Source organism: Triticum aestivum, chromosome 7A (assembly GCF_018294505.1).
Source record: "Triticum aestivum cultivar Chinese Spring chromosome 7A, IWGSC CS RefSeq v2.1, whole genome shotgun sequence".
NCBI classification, from domain to species: domain Eukaryota; kingdom Viridiplantae; phylum Streptophyta; class Magnoliopsida; order Poales; family Poaceae; genus Triticum; species Triticum aestivum.
The window spans coordinates 334770587-334795948 of NC_057812.1; the positions used below are offsets into that span (position 1 = coordinate 334770587).

Consider the following 25362-nt stretch of genomic DNA (forward strand, 5'->3'; position numbering starts at 1 on the left):
TACCGGTGTTATGTTCCTTGATTTTGAGTTCCTTACGCAGTTGGGTGTTATGGGAAGCCCTTGACAGTTCACTTTGAATAAAACTCCTCCAGCAAGGCCCAACCTTGGTTTTACCATTTGCCTCACCACCACCTATACTTTTCCCTTGGGAGTCGCGCTCCCGGCGGTCATCTTTATTTTAACCCCCCCCCCCCCCCCCGGGCCAGTGCTTCTCTAAGTGTTGGTCCAAACTAGAGTCCTTTGCAGCGCCACCTCAGGAAAACATGAGGGCTGGTTTTAGTTGTACGGAGTGCTCATCCGGTGTTGCCCTGAGAACGAGATATGTGCAGCTCCTATCGGGATTGTCAGCACATCGGGCGGTCTTGCTGGTCTTGTTTTAGCATTGTCGAAATGTCTTGTAACCGGGATTCCGAGACTGATCGGGTCTTCCCAGGAGAAGGAATATCCTTCGTTGACCGTGAGAGCTTATGATGGGCTAAGTTGGGACACCCCTGCAGGGTATAAACTTTCAAAAGCCGTGCCCGCGGTTATGTGGCAGACGGGAATTTGTTAATGTCCGGTTGTAGAGAACTTGACACTTAACTTAATTAAAATGCATCAACTATGTGTGTAGCCATGATGGTCTCTTTTTGGCGGAGTCCGGGAAGTGAACACGGTTTTGGGGTTATGTAACACGCCATATTTAACCTGCCATATTTGTATTCCAACTCTTGCCATTTTCGGCACTAAGTTATGATATTTCCTCGTTGTCGGGTTTTTGTCTTCGTGTTGTTTTGTCGTTTTCATGCATCTCACATTATGTCATCATGTGCATTGCATTTGCATACGTGCTCGCCTCATGCATCCGAGCATTTTCCCCGTTGTCCGTTTTGCATTCCGGCGCTCCTATGTCCTCCGGTGTCCCTTTCTACCTCTTTTCGTGTGCGGGTATTAAATGTTTTCAGATTGGACCGAGACTTGCCAAGAGGCCTTGGTTTACTACCGGTAGACCGCCTGTCAAGTTTCGTGCCATTTGGACTTCGTTTGATGCTCCAACGGTTTACCGAGGAACCGAGAAGGCCTCGTGTGTGTTGCAGCCCAACACCTCTCCAAAGTGGCCCAAAACCCACCTAAACCCCTTCCATCATCTAGGTCTTTCGATCATGATCGCGTGGCCGAAAACCGTGCTCAATTTGGAGCCTCCTAGCTCCTCCTACCTATAAAAAGGTCTCTTCCCTTAAAATCCCGGGTCATTCCACCCTAACCCTAGTCCCCCTCGTCTCACTGCGCGCCGGACACGTCCGAGCCGCGCCGGACGCTCTCTCCGCCACCAACCAGATAGCGCCACATGTCCCCACGGGCGCCTCACTTCGCCGCCGACCGCGTGGGCCCGCCAGGCCCAGCGCCGGCCCTCCCCGCCGCCAACCGGGTCAAGCCCCCGCGCGCCTCCTCGCCTCTCCTCCTCCCCCGTGCCGCCGCCCGCCGACACCGTGCCCCGCCGCCCACCGACGCCGGCGACCCCGCTGCCTCGCTCTTTGCCGGTCGCCGCCGCCCGTCCCCTCCCCCTCGCCGCTCGTCGCCGCGGTGGACGCATCTCCTTCCCGGCATCGTCCCGAGCTCCGGCCAGCCGCCCCTCTCCCTCTGGCAAGTCCTCCGATGCATCTCCGGCGATCCCCTCCGTTGAACCTCGGGTTCCGCGCCGCTACAGTACCCCGGTCCGAATCCAGATCTGGAAACTCGGGTTGACTTTTTGCCCTAACCCTAGTATTTTTATGCATTGTTCATCATGCCATAACTCTGCATCCGTGGCTCCGTTTCCGGCATGTAGCATATCAAATTGTTCGTCTCGACAAGTAATTCATTTCATCTCATTGCATCATGTTCATTTAAGTTCATCTTGATGCCCTAAATGATGTTGCAACAGTGCTAGTTTATATTAGTTTCAGATTCTTATCAGTAATTGGACATTTGTCTTTTTGTCATGATTGATGTTTGCCTCCTACGAACTTGAGCTCTACATGTGTTTTTGAAAGTGCAACTAGCCCCGGGTGGTTTTGGTAATTCCTAACAACATATAGCTCATTGAGCTAACATTATTCCAAGATTAATATTTCAGGAAAATCTCAATGAATGGCATGGCATGGATGAGGAAAGTGGATCCCTCACAATTCTAAGGACAAAAAGTTTGGCTCAAGCTTCAAGATCAAGACTCTACATTTTATATTTTAGTGATCCAAGACCACATTGAGTCTGTAGGAAAAGCCAATACTATCAAGGAGGGATGAGGTGTTGCTTAATGGCTTGCTTGCTCAAAGTGCTTAGTGATATGCTCCAAAACCCTCAACTACCTTCCCACATCCACATATGACCTAAACCAAAAGTCAAACTTGGCCCCACCGATTCTTTCTATCCGGCGCCACCGAGTTTCAAATGTCATAGCCACTGCCACAAACCCTAGCAATTAGGTTTCACCGATAGGGATCTCGGTCTCACCGAGATGGGATTGTAATCTCTTTGTTTCCCTTCATAACGTTTCGGTCTTACCGAGATGAGCGATCGGTCCCACCGAGATTGCAATGTAAACTCTCTGTTTCCCTTTTGTAACATTTCGGTCTCATCGAGATGACAAAATCGGTCCCACCGAGTTTACTTGACCAACTCTCTGGTTAGCTTATTACCAAAATCGGTCCCACCGAGTTTGTGTAATCGGTCACACCGAGATTACGTTATGTCCTAACCCTAACCATATCGGTCCTACCGAGTTGCATCTCAGTCCCACCGAAAATCCTAACGGTCACTAGGTTTGCTGAATCGGTCCGACCGAGTTTAACCATTCGGTCCCACCGAGTTTGGCAAATTGTGTGTAACGGTTAGATTCTGTGTGGAGACTATTACCCCTCCACCCACTCTTCATTTGTCGAGAGAGCCATCAGAACATAACTACACTTCCAATACACATTTTCCGAGAGAGAACCACCTACACTTGTGTTGAGGTCAAGATATTCCATTCCAACCATATGAATCTTGATCTCTAGCCTTCCCAAGTTGCTTTCCACTCAAATCTTCTTTCCACCAAATCCAAATCCTATGAGAGAGAGTTGAGTGTTGGGGAGACTATCATTTTAAGCACAAGAGCAAGGAGTTCATCATCAACACACCATTTGTTACTTCTTGGAGAGTGGTGTCTCCTAGATTGGCTAGGTGTCACTTGGGAGCCTCCGACAAGATTGTGGAGTTGAACCAAGGAGTTTGTAAGGGAAAGGAGATCGCCTACTTCGTGAAGATCTACCGCTAGTGAGGCAAGTCCTTCGTGGGCGACGGCCGTGATGGAATAGACAAGGTTGCTTCTTCGTGGACCCTTCGTGGGTGGAGCCCTCCGTGGACTCGCGCAACCGTTACCATCCGTGGGTTGAAGTCTCCATCTATGTGGATGTACGATAGCACCACCTATCGGAACCACGACAAAAACATATGTGTCTCCAATTGCGTTTGAATCCTCCAAACCCTTCCCTTTACATTCTTGCAAGTTGCATGCTTTACTTTCCGCTGCTCATATACTCTTTTGCATGCTTGCTTGAATTGTGTGGAGATTGCTTGACTTGTGCTAAGATAGCTAAAATCTGCCAAGAACTAAAATTGGGAAAAGGCTAGATTTTTATTTGGTCAAGTAGTCTAATCACCCCCCTCTAGACATACTTTCGATCCTACAAGTGGTATCAGAGCTTTGGTCTCCATTTGCTTTGATTTCCATAGCTTTTGGTGGTCATAGCCTTGGTTTCACAACCTAGGAGAGTATGGCGTCTAGCGAGGGAAATTATCACCGTAGAGGTCCTTACTTTGATGGTACTAATTTTGCTAGTTGGAAGCATAAGATGAAAATGCATATTCTTGGACATAACCTCGCCGTTTGGGCTATTGTGCGTGTTGGCTTGCAAGGTGAATTCTTTGATGGGAAAGAACCAAATCATGAAGCTACCGCAGATGAGTTGAAGATGCTACAATACAACGCTCAAGCTTGTGATATCCTCTTCAACGGATTGTGCCCCGAAGAATTCAACAAAATCAGCCGTCTTGAGAATGCAAAGGAAATTTGGGATATTTTGATTGACATGCATGAAGGTACCGACTCCGTCAAGGAATCCAAGTTGGATGTGCTTCAAAGTCAACTTGACAAGTTCAAAATGAAGGATGGTGAAGGTGTCGCTGAAATGTACTCTAGGCTTGGTCTTATCACAAATGAGATTGCCGGCTTAGGGAGTGAAGAGATGACCGATAGATTCATCATCAAGAAGATCCTAAGAGCCTTGGATGGAAAATATGATACCGTGTGCACATTGATCCAAATGATGCCCAATTACAAAGATCTCAAGCCAACGGAAGTCATCGGAAGAATTGTTGCTCATGAGATGTCACTCAAGGATAAAGAGGAACTTCACAACAAATCAAGTGGTGCTTACAAAGCCTCATGTGAAGCCCCCACATCATCGAGTGAGAAACAAACCTTCAATGAAGAATTGAGCTTAATGTTGAAGAACTTCAACAAGTTCTACAAGAGTAGAAGCAAAGAGAGAAGCTCCAAATCAAGGTCCTACAATGACAAAAGATCTTCTAGTCGAGAGCGAAATTGCTACAATTGTGGAAGGCCCGGACACTATTCCAATGAGTGTACGTCCCCCTACAAGAGAAGAGAAGATTCTCCCAAGAGAAGAAGTAGAAGAGAAGAATCACCATCTAGAGAAAGAAGGAGTAGAGATGATCATTATGAACGAAGACCCTCATGGAAAAGCAAGGATTCGGAAAGAAAGGACAAGTCATCAAGGAGCTACATAAAACGAAGACATCAAGCTCAGGTTGGTGAATGGGTATCCGGCTCCGACTCCGACAACCACTCCGAGAGAAGCTATCACTCCGACTCCGAATATACTCAAGATGAAGGTGTTGCCGGTCTAGCACTTGTGACAACCAACTCCTATGACATATTTGACTCACCAAATGAAGGAGTTGGAACATGCTTCATGGCTAAAGGCCCAAAGGTATCACACCCCGAGTATGTTGATTACAATAGTGATGAAGATGACTTGTTAGGTGATGATGATTTACTTGTTGACAACTCTAGGGATGAATAGTATGATGACACGTCAATTAATCATGCTAATCAACATAAAACGAATGACAATGATAAGGAAAAGATTGAGTCTCTAACTAAAGAACTAAACACTCTTAAGTTAGCTCATGAAACTATCTTAGGAGATCATCGAGAACTTTTAAGGACTCATGAGAAATTGCACTTTGAAAAGCTCAACCTTGAGCAAGAGCATGAGTTCTTAAAAGCAATCAATGATGATCTTCGCAAGAAAAGTTCTTCTTACATTGCCAAGCGTTTACTCTTATCCACTTACATGCCTCAAGTCAAGTCTAGTAACAAGAACAAGAAAGATTCTTCCTCTAGTAGTAACAATAATCATGCTAAATCCAATATTGTTGCTTCTAGTAGTTCTCTTGATTCCACTAATGATTCTCTTAGCCAAGTTACACTTGAGCAAGAAAATAGCTTGTTGAAGGGAATTATAGAGAAAGGTGTTTACAAGAGCCTTGCCGGAAGTAAGCAATTCAAGGAAATTGTACGCAAGCAAGGAAGGCACCGGAAGAATCAAGGTGTTGGTTTTGAACGGAAGTTTAATGCCAATGGAGTTGAGTGGGAAGAAGATCAATACCCCAAGACGAAGTTTGTTCCTCAACAAGATAAGTATGATCCTACTTCTCTCCAAGGGACACAAGCTCAAGATGATCTTCCACCACAAGACCACAAGCAAAAAGGCAAGGACAAGCTTCAAGAGGAAATTGATGCATTTGAAGAAGCTCCTAAGGCCTTGGTCAAGTGGGTTCCCAAGACTACTTCAAGTTCCACTTCATCAAGTACAACTACAACACCGAGGATTCCCATTAAGATGGTGTGGATCCCGAAGAAGAAGAACTAGAGAGTTCTTGAGGGTGACTCCGCCAACATACTTCACTCTTATCATCTTGGCAAGAACAAGTCAACTTCCACATCTTGCACTAGTTCAAGGAGTCACAAACCCTCTTGTTGGTAAGACAAGGGACAAGGTAACCTAAAAGCTTTCATAGACATCATCTTGTGTGTGCATCACTCTATGTCTATGGATATCCTTGTTTGTTCCTTGTGGGACTAACCCGTGTAGGTATTGAAAGTGCAACTCACTCCAATGGATAGCTCCAAATGATCTACATCAACATTGAGCATCCACATCTTCAACATCTACATGAAGTCATCATCGACAAAACCCAAGGTTAGTTCATCCCTCTTAGGGGGATCTCACATCTAGGGGGAGCTTTACTCTAAGAATTGAGCTAAAGCAACTCTAATGGTGTGAACACAACAATGCTTTATGTAAAAGTGGTAACCCCACTTGTGCTTAAATGATGAGTATGACCTATGATCAAATGTTCTCATTTGACTCCTAAGTCAATATACTCATATATAGATGACCTAGTCATCGCAAATTGTTTGATAGATGCTAGAATTGGTTGTGCATGCTTTCCCACATATTTCAATTGCCATTTTATTGTGTGAGCATGTTGATTGCATATTTTATTCATTCGAGGACATCCACTTGTTGTTTTGATTGATTGGTTTCTTTTCTTCTGCCAAGTGGATGGACAAGAATGCCTAAGAACCCTCTCTAGCTATCTATGCTTTTCTTGTCTCAAACTCTGTTCACGCTACATCACAAAATTTGATCAAGTCAGATTCGAACCACTCTGTGTGACGAGCACTCGGAGTCCCCGATTCGTCATAGACTTAAACTTCCAAAACTTCTTTGTGTGTTTCGGTCTGACCGATTCCTCCATTTCGGTCATACCGAGATCACTAAGTCGATCTAGCTTTTCAATCTCGGTGCAACCGATTTGAACTTTTCGGTCACACCGAGTTGCTGTAACTGACAACAGTTATGCATCTCGGTGCCACCGAGTTGTTCCACTTGGTCACACCGACAGGGTCGGGCTATATATACTCACGGGAAATTTTTTGGAAACTTCTCTGAAACCCCTTCGCCCGCGCATAGCTCGCTCTGCCTCCAGGGTCTCCGGATCGTCTTCCTCGTCGCCAGCCGCCTCCTATCGCTGGTCTCCGCCGCTGTCAATGGAATTCTTCCCCGCCGTTGCCGCTGTAGCGAGTTCACCGCCGAACTAGGGTATGGACTCGATCACAGTGCTATCCCCATCCGATTCCTAGCACATTGTGTTCATTATGATTCTCACCACGATTGAAACGCTTCTATCCAGTCAAAACACTCCATAGATTAGAGTTGAATCGAAAATTTAGGTTTAGGTTTCCGCCGAAACCATCTCGGACCCACTGGGTTGCAGAACTCGGTTCCACCGATTCGGCCAAGGCCATTACACATGTGGTTCTCGGTCTGACCGAGAATTGCAAATCGGTGTGACCGAGTTCAGGACTTTGTGAAACCCTAGCAATCTCGGTGCCACCGAACTGTGACTCGGTCTGACTGAGTTCACTAGTTTAGGTTTGAACAGCTGCTTCGGTATCACCGAGTTTGCAAATCGGTTGATCCGAAATTCTTTCTGTGGAAAACTAAAACTAAGTTTTTGACTCATTCTTTTGCAAAAATATCTGTATTTTGTGATGCTCATCCACTCTATCTCATTTATATCTATTCACAGGGTCTACTGTCAGTGTTTGCAACATGTATGACTAGAGTGACAGCCAGAACAGGTCAGAGGAGCAGGTTCACCTGAGTGAGGGCACTAGTCCCTCTAGCAGTTCGGATGATGGTAGCAGGAGCACCCCAAGCAATTTGCCAAAGGCTGCCACTAGAGCAAGCAAGAAGAAAACTTCAGAGTCTGAGGATGAAGACTATGTGGCCACTGAGGATGAGGCCACATCAAAGAAGAAAGTGGTTAAGAAGGAGTACAGCTCAGCTGCAGTTATGCCAGGGATGAAGATCAAAAGGCCAGCAGGAAGACAACCAATGTCTAAGGCCAGAGCATCCTCTCAAGCATCTTTGGAATCTCAACCCAAAGAGCCTGCTGCAGAAGGAAAGAAAAGGAAGGAAAGGGTCAAGCAGACCATGGCCAGAGTGATTGGAAAAGCTTCCATGATGGAAGAAGAAGAGGAAGAAGAGGTTGCTGCACCAGCACCCAAGGCACAAAAGCTTATGGGTGATGCTATCAGGACATGGGATGCATCATCAAAGCCCAAAGAAGCACCCAAAGCTGCCTCCAAGCCCAAGACTGCACCAAAGAGAAATACCAGAAACATACCAGCTGCTGAGAAGAACCAGGCCCCAGTGCCTGAGACTATTGCTGAAGAAGAAGATGAAGAGCATGTTCTGAGAAAATTAAAGCCAAAAATTCTAGACCACAATGATGCTCATCCTGTGGCTGAGAACATGAAGATCATGAGAGACTCGGGACTGAGGAAATGGAGAGAGACAGACCCATATGCTACAAGGAGAAGGACTGCTGTTGATTACAGGTTCCACACAAAGGAACAACAGGATTTCTATGAGACAATTTTGTTGGACAAGAAGCCTATAGTGTGTGATATGAAGTGGGTCAACTGGACCTACATGAAGGAAAATCAGGAACACTATCCTGGTGTGTTTGACAGCTTCCGTGCTTGTGGAGTTGCAGACTTTGTTGGGTAGAAGCTCACAAAGTGGAATGAGGAGCTCATAATGCAATTCTACTCCACAACACACTTCTATCCAGATGGCAGGATAGTATGGATGTCTGAAGGTACAAGGTACCAATCAACTATTGAGGAATGGTCCAATCTGATCAATGCCCCATATTTCTCGAATAGTTTCACTTCATGGTGTCCCACTAGAGATCAATTCAGACTGTGGTAGTCTTTTCACTTCTCATTTGTGGGAGAGTTTCCAAACTGCCATGGGCACCCATCTTTCCTTTAGTACCGCTTTCCACCCTCAATCAAGTGGTCAGGTGGAAAGGGTCAACCAAATTCTCGAAGACATGCTGAGAGCTTGTGTCATCTCTTTCGGTATGGATCGGGAGAAGTGTCTTCCCTTCGTCGAGTTTGCTTATAACAATAGCTACCAATCCAGCCTCAAGAAAGCTCCTTTTGAGGTTCTGTATGGATGAAGATGTCGAACACCTTTGAACTGGTCAGAAACCGGTGAAAGACAATTCTTTGGGCCGGATATGATCCAGGAGGCAGAAGGGCAAGTTCGCATCATTCGTGAGAATTTGAAAACAGCCCAATCTCGTCAAAAGAGCCAGTATGATCGTAGTCATAAGGAAGTGGCTTATGAAGTTGGCGACAAAGCTTACCTTCGGGTTACCCCTTTGAAGGGTACCCATCGTTTCGGTATCAAGGGCAAGTTGGCTCCTTGTTACATTGGTCCTTTTCGCATTCTCGCTGAACGAGGAGAGGTTGCCTACCAGTTGGAACTACCCCCACATCTTTCCCGAGTACATGATGTCTTCCACGTCTCTCAACTCAGGCGTTGCTTCTCGGATCCCATCCATGGAGTGGACCACGACACGCTTGATCTCCAAGATAACCTCACATATCAAGAGTACCCTGTTTGCATCCTTGATCAAGCAGAGCGTGTCACCCGACGTCATAACATCAAGTCTCTCAAGGTTCAGTGGTCTCATCATTCCGAGGGGGAAGCTACCTGGGAGCGAGAAGATTGTCTTCGACTTGAGTACCCCACTTTCTTTCTGCCGACTCCTGAATCTCGGGACGAGATTCTTTCGAGTGGGGGCGAGTTGTCACATCATGTGTGCATCATGTTTAAATTCCTTTTAAATTTGAAATGGGGATTTGTGAAACCCTCAGAAATTATTTCTGGAAATAACTCAAATAAAATTGCTCCAAAAAGGTCCAAGAAAATGCTTATGTTGCTCTCTGAAAATCTTGGACAGAGATAAAAATAAAACCAACATTTTCAGGAGCTCATAAGTATTTATTTTGGCCTTTTGGAATTAATGCAATAATTATTTGCATTGGATATATATATGTTATATGTATAATATATGTCCAAAAATTATGCTAGTTATGGAGGAACTCTGGAATAATACCATTAGCTCCTACAAAAATTGGCATAAGGAAATAAATTGGATTCGTATTTTACTAAATCAGAAAACAAATGCCAGAAAATAGAAAAGAAAACAAAAATGGAAAAACCTTACCTGCACTTACCTCCCTGTGCAGCCTGGCAGCCCAGTGGCCCAACAGGCCGGCCCAGAGCCACCGCGGCCCGCGCCTGCACCTGCCACCGCGCTCAGCAGCCTCCCAGAAGGCCAACACCGCCAACCGCAGCTCCTGTCGTGCCCTGCAGCCACTTCCCACTTGGAGCCGTGCTTCGGCCGCCGCTGCGACCTCCGCTCCAGCGAGTTCCGGCCACCCCGCATCCTCCCGTCGCCTCCACTAGATGCGCGCGAGCACCAGCTCCTCGGAGATGGTCTCCGCGGCCCTTTTGGTCACCGGAGGACCAAATCCGAGGCCCTCCGCCGCGTCTGGTCTCGCCGGCGTCGAGTCGCCGGTGGATTTGACCCCACTGACCGGGATTTGACCTTCCCCCTTGTGTCACTGATGCGTGGGCCACCCCCTGACATTTTAGTTAGTATTAGTTTAACACTAATTAACCTAGGTTAGTTAGCTAGTTAGTCACTGACCAGTGGGCCCGGCGCCCACTAATCCTAATTAGATTAAATAAACCCCCCCTGTTAACTAACTGAGTCACTGGCGTGTGAACCCCACACGTCAAGTTTGACTTGGTCAGCGCCATTGACCTACTGACATAGGCGTGACGCTGTGCTGACGCAATATGTCATTTTTTGGTTTTAAATTAAATCAGGAAAATCCAGATATTGATATAAACTTTAAAAATTCATAGAAATTCAACCGTAGCTTAGATTGAAATATTTTATATATGAAAAATTATCAGAAAAATTCAATCTATCCATCTGTACCATTTTCATGCATAACAAACCAACCTATACATGTTGTATATATGAAAACACACTTATGGCATTTATAAAGACTTAACTTGGAGTTGCATTTGAATTCTTGGTTCGAATGGACTTCATCCAAATGTATGCTAGCTGCATTAGCTCAAACAACATCACATCTACATGCCATGATCATGCATCATATTGTTGCATATGCTTGTGTATTGATTGCCGGCACCGTTCTTCTCGATAGGTCCTGCTCTGAGGAGTTTTCGAGAGTACCTGTCTGTGGAGCAGTGCCCCCCTGTTGATCTACCAGGAAAGCAAACCCCCTTGTTCATTCCGATATGATCCTACTCTCTCGCTCCTGCTGTCATTTATTGCATTAGGACAACAACGATTCAACTGCTACTTTATGATGCGGTAGTTGAACCCATTCCTCTGCATTACCTGTCATTGCCACAGTAAATAGTTAAAACCCACTAGCATGTGTAGGAGTTGATTGAGCCATGTTGTGTTCCTACCCTGCATTGCCTGCTATTGCTTAGAGTATGTCAGGTCTGATTCATCGGGAATGAATTGGAGTGTTACGATATGTTCTGGTGCTAAGAGTTAAGCATGTGAACACGATTTGGTAAAGGTAGCGGTGAGAGGCCATGTAGGAGTACATGGTGGGTTGTCTCATTGGAACCGTCCTTAAGCACTGAGTTTTGTGTATGTTTTCCAATGACTAGCTACTACCACACATTGGAATGCTTAAGTGCCCCTCTCGACTTATTAGCCAACTTGATCTCTGTCCAGGAGTTGCAAATAGTTTCTGGTGTTTGTAGGTAGTGTTAGTAGTCTACCAAGTGGCACCCGGTCAGGTGGGCTTGGACAGACTAGGCACAAGTGGCACGGTGTACCAAGCGTAGATCCATCCGGCGAGGTGGGCTTGGGAACCCTGCACACATCATTTGGGACTGTGAGTGACACCCCGGCCGGATCTCCTTGCCGATGGAACCCGAATAGGCGATAAACCTGGACTAGAGTCTTGTGTGGTTAGTCAGGTCGTGGCCGGGCTTCTGCTTGAAGGTTGTCGAGATACATGACGTGTACATGGCGGTAAGTGGCGAAAGCGTGTGTGAAGAAGTACACCCCTGCAGGGTTATCATGATCTATTCGAATAGCCGGGTCCGTGGTTATGGACTTCTTGGATGCTTACGTGGTACATAGACAACTTAAAGTGGATACTCTAAAATGCTCAAGACAAGTGTGAGTGCTTTGGATGGCCTTCTCGTAAGGAGACGAGGATGAATCCATAGTAGTGTATTGATGTGGTGATTAGTGGACTCGTGTGCGCTGCCTCACCTCAAAGAAGTTTCTCGTTGTCGTAGAACAGGATAGCCACTGAGTCAAAGCTGGCTTGCTGCAACTAAACCCCACATTACCTTCTTGATACAAATGCATGTATGATAGGATCTGATGTAAGTTTTGCTGAGTATCTTTGTACTCACATTTGCTTTATGTATGTTTTGCAGGTGAGACATCGGTCTCACTAGTAGTACCGCTTGGACTTCGACGAGTAGCTTGTTACCTCAGCTATGATCTTGTACCCTTGGGAGGGACTTGTAGATAGTCAGGCTTCTCAGCCTTTTTCTTTTGTAGTTGTCTGTACTCAGACATGTAATGCTTCCGTTGCTTGTATGCTCTGAATGATGGGTCATGTGACCCATGTTTGTATTTAATGCTATGTGGCTCTTTTGGGCCTTTATCTATATGAGTTTGCGATATGTTGTGATGCCATGTTGTACAACACATACTTGCATGTTATGTGTACGTGTGACGTGTATTGCTATGTGTGGGATCCGACAACCTAGTTGTTTATCCTTGGTAGCCTCTCTTATGGGGAAATGTAGTCTAGTGCTTCCACTGAGCCATGGTAGTCCTCTACAGCCCGGTTTACCCAGAGTCCTGCTAGCCCAGCACTACTGCTCCGGAACACTTAGACTGGCCGGCATGTGATTCACTTCGTTCATGTGTCTGTCCCTTTGGGGAAATGTCACATAGTGACATCCGGAGTCCTGCCTAGCCTGCTACAGCCCGGTTCGCCGGAGTCCTGTTAGTCCAGTGCTACAGCCCGGATTCGCACACTGCTGACCGACATGCTCGATGTTGATTCATGTATGCCTGTCCCCATAAGTTAGTGCCACTTTGGGTTCACGACTAGTCATGTCGGCCCAGCTTCTCTGTCATATGGATGCTAGCGACACTATCATATACGTGAGCCAAAAGGCGCAAACAGTCCCGGGCCATGGTAAGGCGACACCCGTGGGAATATCGTGCGTGAGGCCGCAAAGTGATATGAGGTGTTACATGCTAGATCGGTGTGACTTAGAATCGGGGTCCCGACATCTACTTGCTAGGTGTATGCTTAGTTTGTCCTGCAATGCCTTGTGGTGAGTGCATCGAGCTCGTAAACATGCCTACTTAATATCTGTTTTGCCATGTTCCAGTTTTCTACTGTCTGAATTTGTTAACGATAATTGCTATGTTCACATGGTTGCCATTGTATTTTCTGATCCCTTTTGGCTTATGGTTAGTAAGGCACTTTTGTTGTATGCTTTGAGTAGCTTCAAGCCATGCCTTGCTTTGCCATGATATGTTCCTGTAGCATGTTGTTATCTTGCTTTAAACTTTGCTTCCTGATGTTAAATTCCTGACATGTTGTTTTTTTCACTAAGTCTGTAACCTGATATCTTTTGCACTTTTGACATGCTTGTTTGAACCTGCTATTGAGTGAATTAGCCATAGCTCAGTGTTCATCTTTTGTCAAGCATCTTGAGTGGATCCCTGCCATGTATTTTGTTGTTATGTTAGAGTGCAGTAGCTTGTTGTTCTTGATGCATTTATATGGCCTCGTGCTGTTAATCGCAGATCGGTGCCATATTTGTTTTGCTTGCCATTTGCAAACCGTGCATCCAATTCCGGTGATCTTTATATCGATTTCGACCGAAATCAACTCATCTTTCTAGTGGCACTCTTGGTTTTCCATGTTGAGGCCAGGTTCAATCTTTCCTTTCTGAAACATGCATATGCATCGCATATCGCATCTCACATACCATGCCATGTTTTGCAACATGTTGTTTGTGCATTGCACGTGGTTGATTGTGTCTCCCTTTGCTTGTTGTTCTTGCTTGGGTAGAGCCGGGAGACGAGTACGTGATCGAGGAACCCGTTGAGTACGTTTACGAGGATCAAGCTAACGTTAACTCGGAGAACTTTGCAAGCAAGATGACCATACCCTCGAAATCACTTCTATCTTTGCTTGCTAGATGCTCGCTCTATTGCTATGCCTATGCTACGATACCTACTACTAGCTTATCATCCTCCCATATTGCCATGTCAAACCGCTAACCCACCTTGTCCTAGCAAACCGTTGTTTGGCTATGTTACCTCTTTGCTCAACCCCTCTTTTAGCGCTGCTAGTTGCAGGTGAAGATTGGAGTTTGTTCCTTGTCGGAACATGTTTATTGTTGGAATATCATTATTATATCTTGTCTATTTTAATGCATCTATACACTTGGTAAAGGGTGCAAGGCTCGGCCTTATGCCTGGTGTTTTGTTACACTCTTGCCGCCCTAGTTTCCGTCATACCGGTGTTATGTTCCTTGATTTTGTGTTCCTTAGATGGTTGGGTTATAATGGGAACCCCTTGACAGTTCGCCTTGAATAAAACTCCTCCAGCAATGCCCAACATTGGTTTTACCATTTTCCACCTAGCCTCTTTTTCCCTTGGGTTTCCAGAGCCCGAGGGTCATCTTTATTTAAACCCCCGGGCCAGTGCTCCTCTGATGTTGGTCCAAACTAGAGCCCCTTACAGCGCCACCTCGGGGAAACTCGAGGGCTGGTTTTAGTTGTACGGATTGCTTATCTGGTGTGCGCTGAGAACGAGATATGTGCAGCTCCTATCGGGATTTGTCGGCACATTCGGGTGGTTTTGCTGGACTTGTTTTACCATTGTCGAGATGTCTTGTAACCGGGATCCCGAGTCTGATCGGATTGTCTTGGGAGAAGGAATATCCTTCATTAACCGTGGGAGCTTGTGATGGGCTAAGTTGGGACACGCCCGCAGGGATTTGAACTTTCGAAAGTCGTGCCCGCGGTTATGGGAAGATGGGAATTTGTTAATGTCCAGTTGTAGAAAACCTGGAACCTAACTTAATTAAAATGAATCAACAGAGTGTGTGGCTGTGATGGTCTCTTTTCGGCGGAGTCCGGGAAGAGAACACGGTCTCGCGTTATGCTTGAAGGTAGGTTGTTCTAGGATCACTTCTTGATCATAGTTTCTCGACCGTGCCTTTGCCTTCTCTTCTCGCTCTCATTTGCGTATGTTAGCCACCATATATGCTAGTGCTTGTTGTAGCTCCACCTCATACCTTTTACCCTTCCTATAAGCTTAAATAGTGTTGATCGCGAGGGTGTGAGATTGCTGAGTCCCCGTGACTCACAGATTACTTCCAAAACCAGATGCAGGGACCGATGATACCGCTCCAGGAGATTCGACTGAGCTCAAGTGGGAGTTCGATGAGGACTCAGGACGATACTATGTTTCTTTTCCAGACGATCAGTAGTGGAGCCCAGTTGGGGCGATCGGGAACTTTGTTGCATTTGGGGTTGTCTTTATTTTGGTTCCGTAGTCAGACCTTGATTGTATATGGATGAATTTAATGATATTTATGCTATTGTGTGACGTGGCGAGTGTAAGCCAACTATGTACCTCTTTTCCTTATTTCATTACATGGGTTGTGTGAAGATTACCCCACTTGCGACATTCCTTACAATGCGGTTATGCCTCTAAGTCGTTCTTCGACACGTGGGAGATATAGCTGCATCGTGGGCGTTACAAGTTGGTAATCAGAGCCTTCCCCGACTTAGGAGCCCCCTGCTTGATCGAATCGTTGGCGTTGTTGAGTCTAGAAAAAAATGTTTTGAGTCATTTAGGATTATATATATCGGAGAGTAGGATTATTTTTACTCCTCAGTCCCTTCGTCGCTCTGGTGAGGCATCCTGACGTAGAGTTTTGACTCTTCTCTTCTCAAATTTCACTAAAAAAATTTAGGATCATGCGGGTATCTTGGAATCGTTCCGATGGATTTGTGACGAGAACATTGTTCTTGGTGCCTCCTAACATTTAGGGGTTGTGGCAGTGTCCCGGGGAGTTGAGCTCCGAGGTGTTGTCATCACAATTTTATCGTTGCATTTCTGGAATACCTGAGTTTCGCCGACATTGAAAGGCTCTTTTATGCAGTTGTTGGTGAGATAACCTCGACGCCACCTAGTACCGGGGCGGGAGTTCAGGAGTATTGCCATAACTCGTATAACAGATGCTTTTCGAAGGTTGAGGTAAATGCTTTCCGAAGGTTTTTTGGTTATGTGTTGAAGGATGGATACATCTGGATGTAGGATTTGCTAGCTTTGGGTGAGATATTATGCTTCCCCTGTATCCCCAACACCTAATTGCATAACCGGGAAAGGTTTGGGAGTTTCATAGGTGGGAATTCATGTAGCTCTAGTATTTCTTCCGTGGATATTTGGTTTGTGGTTGGGTAATCCTCACCAAGTATTTGTTCTTGTACGTACCTTGTTGTTTTATTCTTCTACCTCTATATAAGTGGCTTCTCAATTTATGGAAGTATGACCATTTCAATTGGAAGGCATTCATTCATTTTGTTCGGATGTTAAGACTATATGTTGCAATTTCAATCCATTTGATTCAGCTTGAATATATGTCTGTCAAAATGCTAACGGATGTCACCCTCTTCAGGATGGCTCCTCCAACGCATCAGAATCCTGAACCGCCACCACCACCTCCACCTCCGGAGGCATGGCAAGCTGTGATGGCCGCTACCAATGCCAACAGGTAGCTGATCATGCAACTCTTGCAAGAGCGCAACCAAGGGAACCAAGGCCATGGCAACAATCAGAATCAGTTTGCTACACTCAACCAGTTCCTCGCTAACCAGCCAAAGACCTTCAGTAACTGTGTCGAGGCAACATACGCTGATGATTGGCTCGTGGATATCTGCAAGCATTTCGAGTGCAGCAACGTCAGGCCTGAGGACTTTGTCAAGTTTGCCTCATTCCAACTCAAATACCAAGTTGCAGAATGGTATCAGCAATACAAAGATTCCAGAGGAGGTCGTGTGATTACCTGGGATGAATTCCGTCAAGACTTCAAAGCTCACCACATGCCTCAGAGTGTTGTTGAGAGCAAGCGTGAGGAGTTCCGCAATCTGAAGCAAGGCAGCTTGTCTATTTACCAGTACAACATCATGTTCCAGAAGCTTGCTTGTTTTGCTAAGCAAGACGTCCCTGACGAGAAGAGCATGATTTATCAGTTCAGAGGTGGCCTCAGAGAAGATCTCCAACTAGCTCTCGTGCTTTTTGAGCCGCAGAAGTACGATGAGTTCTACAACATGGCACTGAAACAAGAGACTGCTCAACTCAAGTGTGATGCTTCAAAGAAACGAGTCAGGGATGCACCTCCTTCTTCCTCAACTCAAGTGGCAACTAAGCAGCAAAAGTATTGGATGCCTCCTCCTCCTCCATTCTGTCAGCCTTATCAGCAGAAGAGCAAAGGTGGTAATGGATCTTCCTACCCACCCAACCCAGGCTTTCAGAATAAGACTTCGTCTCATACTCCAAGATCAAGTGCTCCGTATCACCGTCCGCTCTCAGAGGTCACGTGCAACAAGTGTCAGCAGAAGGGTCACTATGCCAACAAATGCTTCAATCAGAGGCGTCTTCCTCCTCCTCCTCCTATGAGATCTGCTAGTACCGCAGTGGTCAAGCATAACCCAAGTTCGCAAAGGTCAACATGATGAACGCAGCTCAGGCAGAGGACTCGTCAGATGTCATCATGGGTAACCTTCCTGTTAATCATATTCCTGCAAAAGTTCTTTTTGACACTGGTGCATCGAATTGTTTCATCTCGAGACCTTTTGCATCTAAGCATGATTTGGTTACTCAAGTTTTGCCGAGACGGCTATTGTTTCTCCGGCCCGACAAATGACTTCTCGAGTTTTCGTTCCGGATGTTTCTATCACGTTGGGCGACTATAAGTTCTTGTCATCTCCTAATGTCCTTGGTGACACGGATATTGATCTTATTCTTGGAATGGACTGGCTTTCTAAGCACAAGGCTCACCTTGATTGTGCTACCAGGCAGATCAAATTGCCACATTCGTCTGAGGATGTAATCGTCTTTGCCGCTCGTGATGATACCATTCGACTATTTTCTCTCAATGAGAAGGGTGAGTTGGATGCCATCTCTCAGATTCCAGTCATTTGCGAATATCAAGACGTCTTTCCAGAAGAGCTTCCAGGAATGCCTCCGCACCGGCCAGTTGAATTCATCATCGATCTTGAACCTGGCATGGAACTTGTTTGCAAACGTCCTTACAAGCTTGGACCTGAAGAGTTGAAGGAGCTGAAGAAACAACTCGATATTCAAGAGCGTATGGGTCTCATCCGACCAAGTTCTTCTCCATGGGGTTGTGGTGTTCTTTTTGTCAAGAAGAAGGATGGAACGGACCGACTTTGTGTCGACTACCGTCCATTGAATAAGAAGACTATAAAGAACAAGTACCCACTTCCCAACATCAATGAGCTTTTCGAAAAACTCAAAGGTGCTCAAGTTTTCTCCAAGCTTGATCTCTGTATGGACTATCATCAGATTCACATTCGTGAATAAGATATCCCCAAGACAGCATTCAGGACAAGCTATGGTTCATATGAATACATTGTCATGTCTTTCGGCCTTGTCAACCCTCCTCCAACATTCTCTCGCATGATGAACTTCATCTTCAACGCCTACACAAATGACTTCGTCTTGGTCTACCTCGATGACATTTTGGTCTTTTCCAAGAACAAGGAGGGTCATGCCAAACATTTGAGATTGGTGCTGGATAAACTCAGAGAACATCAGTTCTATGTGAAGTTTTCAAAGTGCGAGTTTTGGCTCGATGAGGTTCTCTACCTTGGGCATATCATCTGCGCAAAGGGCATAGCGGTTAATCCTGAGAAGGTGTCTGCAATTGTGAATTGGGAACCACCTCAGAATGTGAAGCAACTCCGCAGCTTCCTTGGGCTCGCAAGCTATTGTCGAAGGTTCGTTGAGAACTTCTCTAAGATCGCGAAGCCTCTTTCCAACCTTCTCCAGAAGCATGTGAAGTATGTCTGGTCGCCTGAATGTGACATCGCTTTCAACACCCTGAAAGAGAAGTTAGTCACTGCTCCAGTTCTGACTCCTCCTGATGAATCCAAACCGTTCGAGGTCTTCTGTGATGCTTCCCTTCAAGGTCTTGGTGCAGTGTTGATGCAAGAGAAGAAAGTTGTGGCCTATACCTCTCGCCAGTTGAAGCCCAACGAAAAGAACTACCCCACTCATGACCTCGAGTTGGTGGCAGTTTTCCATGCTCTTTTAACATGGAGACATCTCTTATTGGGAAGAAAAGTGGACATCTTCACTGATCATAAGAGTCTCAAGTACATCTTCACTCAGCCAAACCTCAACCTCAGGTAGACTCGTTGGGTAGAGATGATTCAAGAGTATAATCCGAGTATTGAATATACTCCAGGCAAGGCCAATGTAGTTGCTGACGCATTGAGGAGGAAGGCTTACTGCAACAGTTTGATTATCAAGCCCTATCAACCAGAGCTTTGTGAAGCTTTCCGCAAACTCAATCTCCAAGTTGTTCCTCAAGGATTCCTTGCAAACCTCCAAGTCTCTCCCACTTTGGAAGATCATATTCGCGAAGCTCAACTTCTTGATGCTATGGTGAAGAAGGTGAAGATTGGGATTGCCAAGAGACAACCCAAGTACAAGTGCTATCGTCTTGATGACAAGGATACTCTATTCTTCGAGGATCGCATTGTTGTTCCTAAAGGTGACCTTCGTAAAGTCATTATGAACAAGGCTCACAATTCACTCCTCTCTATTCACCCTGGAAGTACAAATATGTACCAGGACCTCAAGCAGTCGTATTGGTGGACTCGAATGAAGCGCGAGATTGCTCAATTCGTGAACGAATGTGATGTCTGCAGAAGAGTGAAAGCAGAACACCAACGACCAGCTGGTCTCCTCCAACCTCTTGCCATTCCAGAATGGAAGTTTGACCATATTGAGATGGACTTCGTGACTGGATTTCCAAAGTCCAAGCGTGGCAATGATGCTATCTTTGTTGTCATCGACAAGCTCACCAAAGTGGCTCATTTTCTTCCTATCAAAGAATCTATCACAGCAGCTCAGTTGGCAGAGCTATATACCTCCAGGATTGTCTCCTTGCACGGCATTCTGCAGTTGATATCTTCAGATCGTGGCAGCATCTTCACCTCCAAGTTTTGGGATTCTTTTCAGAAGGCCATGGGCACCAACATTCGCTTCAGCACAACTTTTCATCCTCAAACCAGTGGCCAAGTCGAGCGAGTCAATCAAATTCTTGAAGATATGCTCAGGGCTTGTGTCATTTATTCCGGTATGAAGTGGGAAGATTGTCTTCCATATGACGAATTCTCCTACAACAACAGCTTCCAAGCGAGTTCGGGCAAGGCCCCGTTCAAGATTCTCTATGGCAGGAAGTGCCGTACTCCTCTTAACTGGTCAGAGACTGGTGAACATCAATTTCTTGGAAATGACTTGATCACAGAGGCTGAAGAAATGTGCAAAGTCATTCGTGAAAATCTCAAAGCCGCGCAATCGCGCCAGAAGAGTTACTATGATAGCAAGCATCGTGACTTGGTTTTCGAGATCGGAGACCATGTCTACCTCCGCGTCTCTCCAATGAAAGGTACTCATCGCTTCGGTATCAAAGGGAAGCTTGCCCCTAGGTACGTGGGTCCTTTCAAGATCATCGGCAAAAGAGGCGATCTCGCCTATCAACTTGAGCTTCCATCCAACTTTGCAAACGTGCACGACGTGTTTCATGTGTCTCAGCTCTGCAAGTGTTTCAAGACTCCTGACCGCACCATCAACTTTGAAGAGATTGATCTCCAAGAAGACTTGTCTTATCATGAGCACCCCGTTGCTATTCTTGAAGAAGTTGAGCGCAAGACTCGCAACAAGTCTATCAAATTCCTGAAAGTCAAGTGGTCACATCATTTCGACCGTGAAGCCACCTGGGAACGCGAGGACCACCTCCGTTCTGAGTACCCGGAGTTTTTCCAGCCCTAGATCTCGGGACGAGATCCTTTCGTAGTGGTAGAGTGTTGTAACACCCTGTATGTAAACTGCCATATTTGTATTCCAACTCTTGCCATTTTCGGCACTAAGTTATGATATTTCCTCGTTGTCGGGTTTTTGTCTTCATGTTGTTTTTTCTTTGTCATGCATCTCACATCATGTCATCATGTGCATTGCATTTGCATACGTGCTCGTCTCATGCATCCGAGCATTTTCCCCGTTGTCCGTTTTGCATTCCGGCGCTCCTATGTCCTCCGGTGTCCCTTTCTACCTCTTTTCGTGTGTGAGTATTAAACGTTTTCTGATTGGACCGAGACTCGCCAAGCGTCCTTGGTTTACTACCGGTAGACCGCCTGTCAAGTTTCGTGCCATTTGGACTTCGATTGATACTCCAATGGTTTACCGAGGAACCGAGTAGGCCTCGTGTGTGTTGCAGCCCAACACCTCTCCAAAGTGGCACAAAACCCACCTAAACCCCTTCCATCATCTAGGTCGTTCGATCACGATTGCGTGACCGAAAACCGTGCTCAATTTGGAGCCTCCTAGCACCTCCTACCTATAAAAAGGTCTCTTCCCCGAAAATCCCGGGTCATTCCACCCTAACCCTAGTCCCCCTCGTCTCTCCACGCGCTGGACACGTCCGGGCCGCACCGGACGCTCTCGCCGCCGCCAACCAAATAGCACCACGTGTCCCCGCGGGCGCCCCACTTCGCCGCCGACAGCGCGGGCCCGCCAGGCCCAGCGCCGGCCCTCCCCGCCGCCAACCAGGCCGAACCCCCGCGCGCCTCCTCACCTCTCCTCCTCCGCTGCGCCGCCGCCCGCCGACGCCGGCGACCCCACCGCCTTGCTCTTCGCCGGTCCCGCCGCCCGTCGCCTCCCCCTAGCCGCTCACCGCCGCGGTGGACGCAGCTCCTTCCCGGCGTCGTCCCGAGCTCCGGCCAGCCGCCCCTCTCCCTCCAGCAAGTCCTCCGGCGCATCTCCGGCGATCCCCTCCATTGAACCTTGGGTTCCGTGCCGCTACAGTAACCCGATCCGGATCCAGATCTGGAAACTCGGGTTGACTTTTTGCCCTAACCCTAGTATTTTTATGCATTGTTCATCATGCCATAACTCTGTATCTGTGGCTCCATTTCGGGCATGTAGCATATCAAATTGTTCGTCTCGACGAGTACTTCATTTCATCTCATTGCATCATGTTCATTTGAGTTCATCTTGATGCCCTAAATGCTGTTGCAAGAGTGCTAGTTTATATTAGTTTCAGATTCTTATCAGTAATTGGACATTTGTCTTTTTTGTCATGATTGATGTGTGCCTCCTATGAACTTGAGCTCTACATGTGTTTTGAAGTATGCTATGCCATATTTACAGGGGTGTATGCCATGTATTTTTGTGATCTCTGTGGTGACTAGCACAAGCATGCAAAGTAGCCCTCGTAATGTTGCTGATTTCAGGGACTTAAAAATCTTCTAAGTCTTTGCCCTGTTAATATTTTTATGTCATGTATTCATGTTGCTACCGAGTGATCCATGCCTCTTTTGAGCATGATCAGTAAGGATGTTTTGTAGATATTGTTATGCTCTACCCATCCATGTCTTCGCTTGAAATTATGGAGCACCCTAGCTTGACTCAATCGAGCTCTACTTTTGCTACAAAATGTTCCTGGCAGATTGTTTACGTGTTAAGCATTTTTGCCGAGCTTGTTGTAGTTGATCCATGCAAGCTATGTTGTTGTTCTTGCCATGTTTAGCTTCTATGCCATGTCAACTTGCTGGGTGTATGCTTAGTTTGTCATGCAATGCCTTGTGGTGAGTGCATCTAGCTCGTAAACATGCCTACTTAATATTTGTTTTGCCATGTTCCAGTTTTCTACCAAGTCTGAATCTGTTAACGATAATTGCTATGTTCACATGGTTGCCATTGTATTTTCTGATCCCGTTTGGCTTATGGTCAGTAAGGGACTTTTGTTGTATGCTTTGATTAGCTTCATGCCATGCCTTACTTTGCCATGATATGTTCCTGTAGCATGTTGTTATCTTGCTCTAAACTTTGCTTCCTGATGTTAAATTCCTGACATGTTATTTTCACTAAGTCTGTAACCTGATATCTTTTCCACTTTTGCCATGCTTGTTTGAACCTGCTATTGAGTGAATTAGCCGTAGCTCAGTGTTCATCTTTTATCAAGCATCTTGAGTGGATCCCTGCCATGTATTTTGTTGTTATGTTAGAGTGCACTAGCTTGTTGTTCTTGATGCATTTAGATTGCCTCGTGCTGTTAAACGCAGACCGGTGCCATATTTGTTTTGCTTGCCATTTGCAAACCGTGCATCCGATTCCGGTGATCTTTATATCGATTTCGACCGAAATCAACTCATCTTTCCAGTGGCACTCTTGGTTTTCCAAGTTGAGGCCAGGTTCAATATTTCCTTTCCGAAACATGCATATGCATTGCATATCGCATCCCGCATACCATGCCATGTTTTGCATCATGTCGTTTGTGCATTGCACGTGGTTGATTGTGTCTCCCTTTGCTTGTTGTTCTTGCTTGGGTAGAGCTGGGAAACGAGTACGTGATCGAGGAACCCGTTGAGTACGTTTACGAGGATCAAGCTAACGTTAACTCGGAGAACTTTGCAGGCAAGATGACCATACCCTCGAAATCACTTCTATCTTTTCTTGCTAGATGCTCGCTCTATTGCTATGCCTATGGTACGATACCTACTACTTGCTTATCATGCCTCCCATATTGCCATGTCAAACCGCTAACCCACCTTGTCCTAGCAAACCGTTGTTTGGCTATGTTACCGCTTTGCTCAGCCCCTCTTTTAGTGTTGCTAGTTGTAGGTGAAGATTGGAGTTTGTTCCTTGTTGGAACATGTTTATTGTTGGAATATCATTATTATATCGTGTCTATTTTAATGCATCTATACACTTGGTAAAGGGTGGAAGGCTCGGCCTTATGCCTGGTGTTTCGTTCCACTCTTGCCGCCCTAGTTTCCATCATACCGGTGTTATGTTCCTTGATTTTGCGTTCCTTACACGGTTGGGTTATAATGGGAACCCCTTGACAGTTCGCCTTGAATAAAACTCCTCCAGCAATGCCCAATATTGGTTTTACCATTTGCCACCTAGCCTCTTTTTCCCTTGGGTTTCCAGAGCCCGAGGGTCATCTTTATTTAAACCCCCGGGCCAGTGCTCCTCTGAGTGTTGGTCCAAACTAGAGCCCCTTGCAGCGCCACCTCGGGGAAACTCGAGGGCTGGTTTTAGTTGTACGAATTTCTTATCTTGTGTGCCCTGAGAACGAGATATGCGGAGCTCCTATCGGGATTTGTCATCACATTCGGGTGGTTTTGCTGGACTTGTTTTACCATTGTCGAGACGTCTTGTAACCGGGATTCCGAGTCTGATCGGATCATCTTGGGAGAAGGAATATCCTTCATTGACCGTGAGAGCTTGTGATGGGCTAAGTTGGGACACCCCTGCAGGGATTTGAACTTTCGAAAGCCGTGCCCGCGGTTATGGGCAGATGGGAATTTGTTAATGTCCGGTTGTAGAAAACCTTGAACCTAACTTAATTAAAATGAATCAACATAGTGTGTGGCCGTGATGGTCTCTTTTCGGCGGAGTCCGGGAAGAGAACACGGTCTCGTGTTATGCTTGAACGTAGGTTGTTCTAGGATCACTTCTTGATCATAGTTTCTCGACCGTGCCTTTGCCTTCTCTTCTCGCTCTCATTTGCGTATGTTAGCCACCATATATGCTAGTGCTTGCTGCAGCTCCACCTCATACCTTTTACCCTTCCTATAAGCTTAAATAGTCTTGATCGCGAGGGTGTGAGATTGCTGAGTAACCGTGACTCATAGATTACTTCCAAAACCAGATGCAGGGACCGATGATACCGCTCCAGGAGATTCGACTGAGCTCAAGTGGGATTTCGATGAGGACTCAGGACGATACTATGTTTATTTTCCAGACGATCAGTAGTGGAGCCCAGTTGGGGCGATCGGGAACTTTGTTGCATTTGGTGTTGTCTTTATTTTGGTTCCGTAGTCAGGCCTTGATTGTATCTGGATGAATGTAATGATATTTACGTTATTGTGTGGCGTGGCGAGTGTAAGCCAACTATGTACCTCTTTTCCTTATTTCATTACATGGGTTGTCTGAAGATTACCCCACTTGTGACATTGCTTACAATGCGG

At 46.1% G+C, this 25362-nt stretch overlaps 1 protein-coding gene across 1 annotated transcript in view; it reads left to right on the forward strand.

Moving 5' to 3' along the window:
* The first annotated feature begins 1327 nt into the window (after positions 1-1327).
* LOC123153324 (vegetative cell wall protein gp1) overlaps positions 1328-25362 on the forward strand; it is a 36604-nt gene continuing 12569 nt past the window's right edge. The window contains exon 1 of the mRNA XM_044572501.1: positions 1328-1627. Coding sequence (XP_044428436.1) covers positions 1328-1627 — 300 coding nt within the window. The remainder of the gene's footprint in view (positions 1628-25362) is intronic.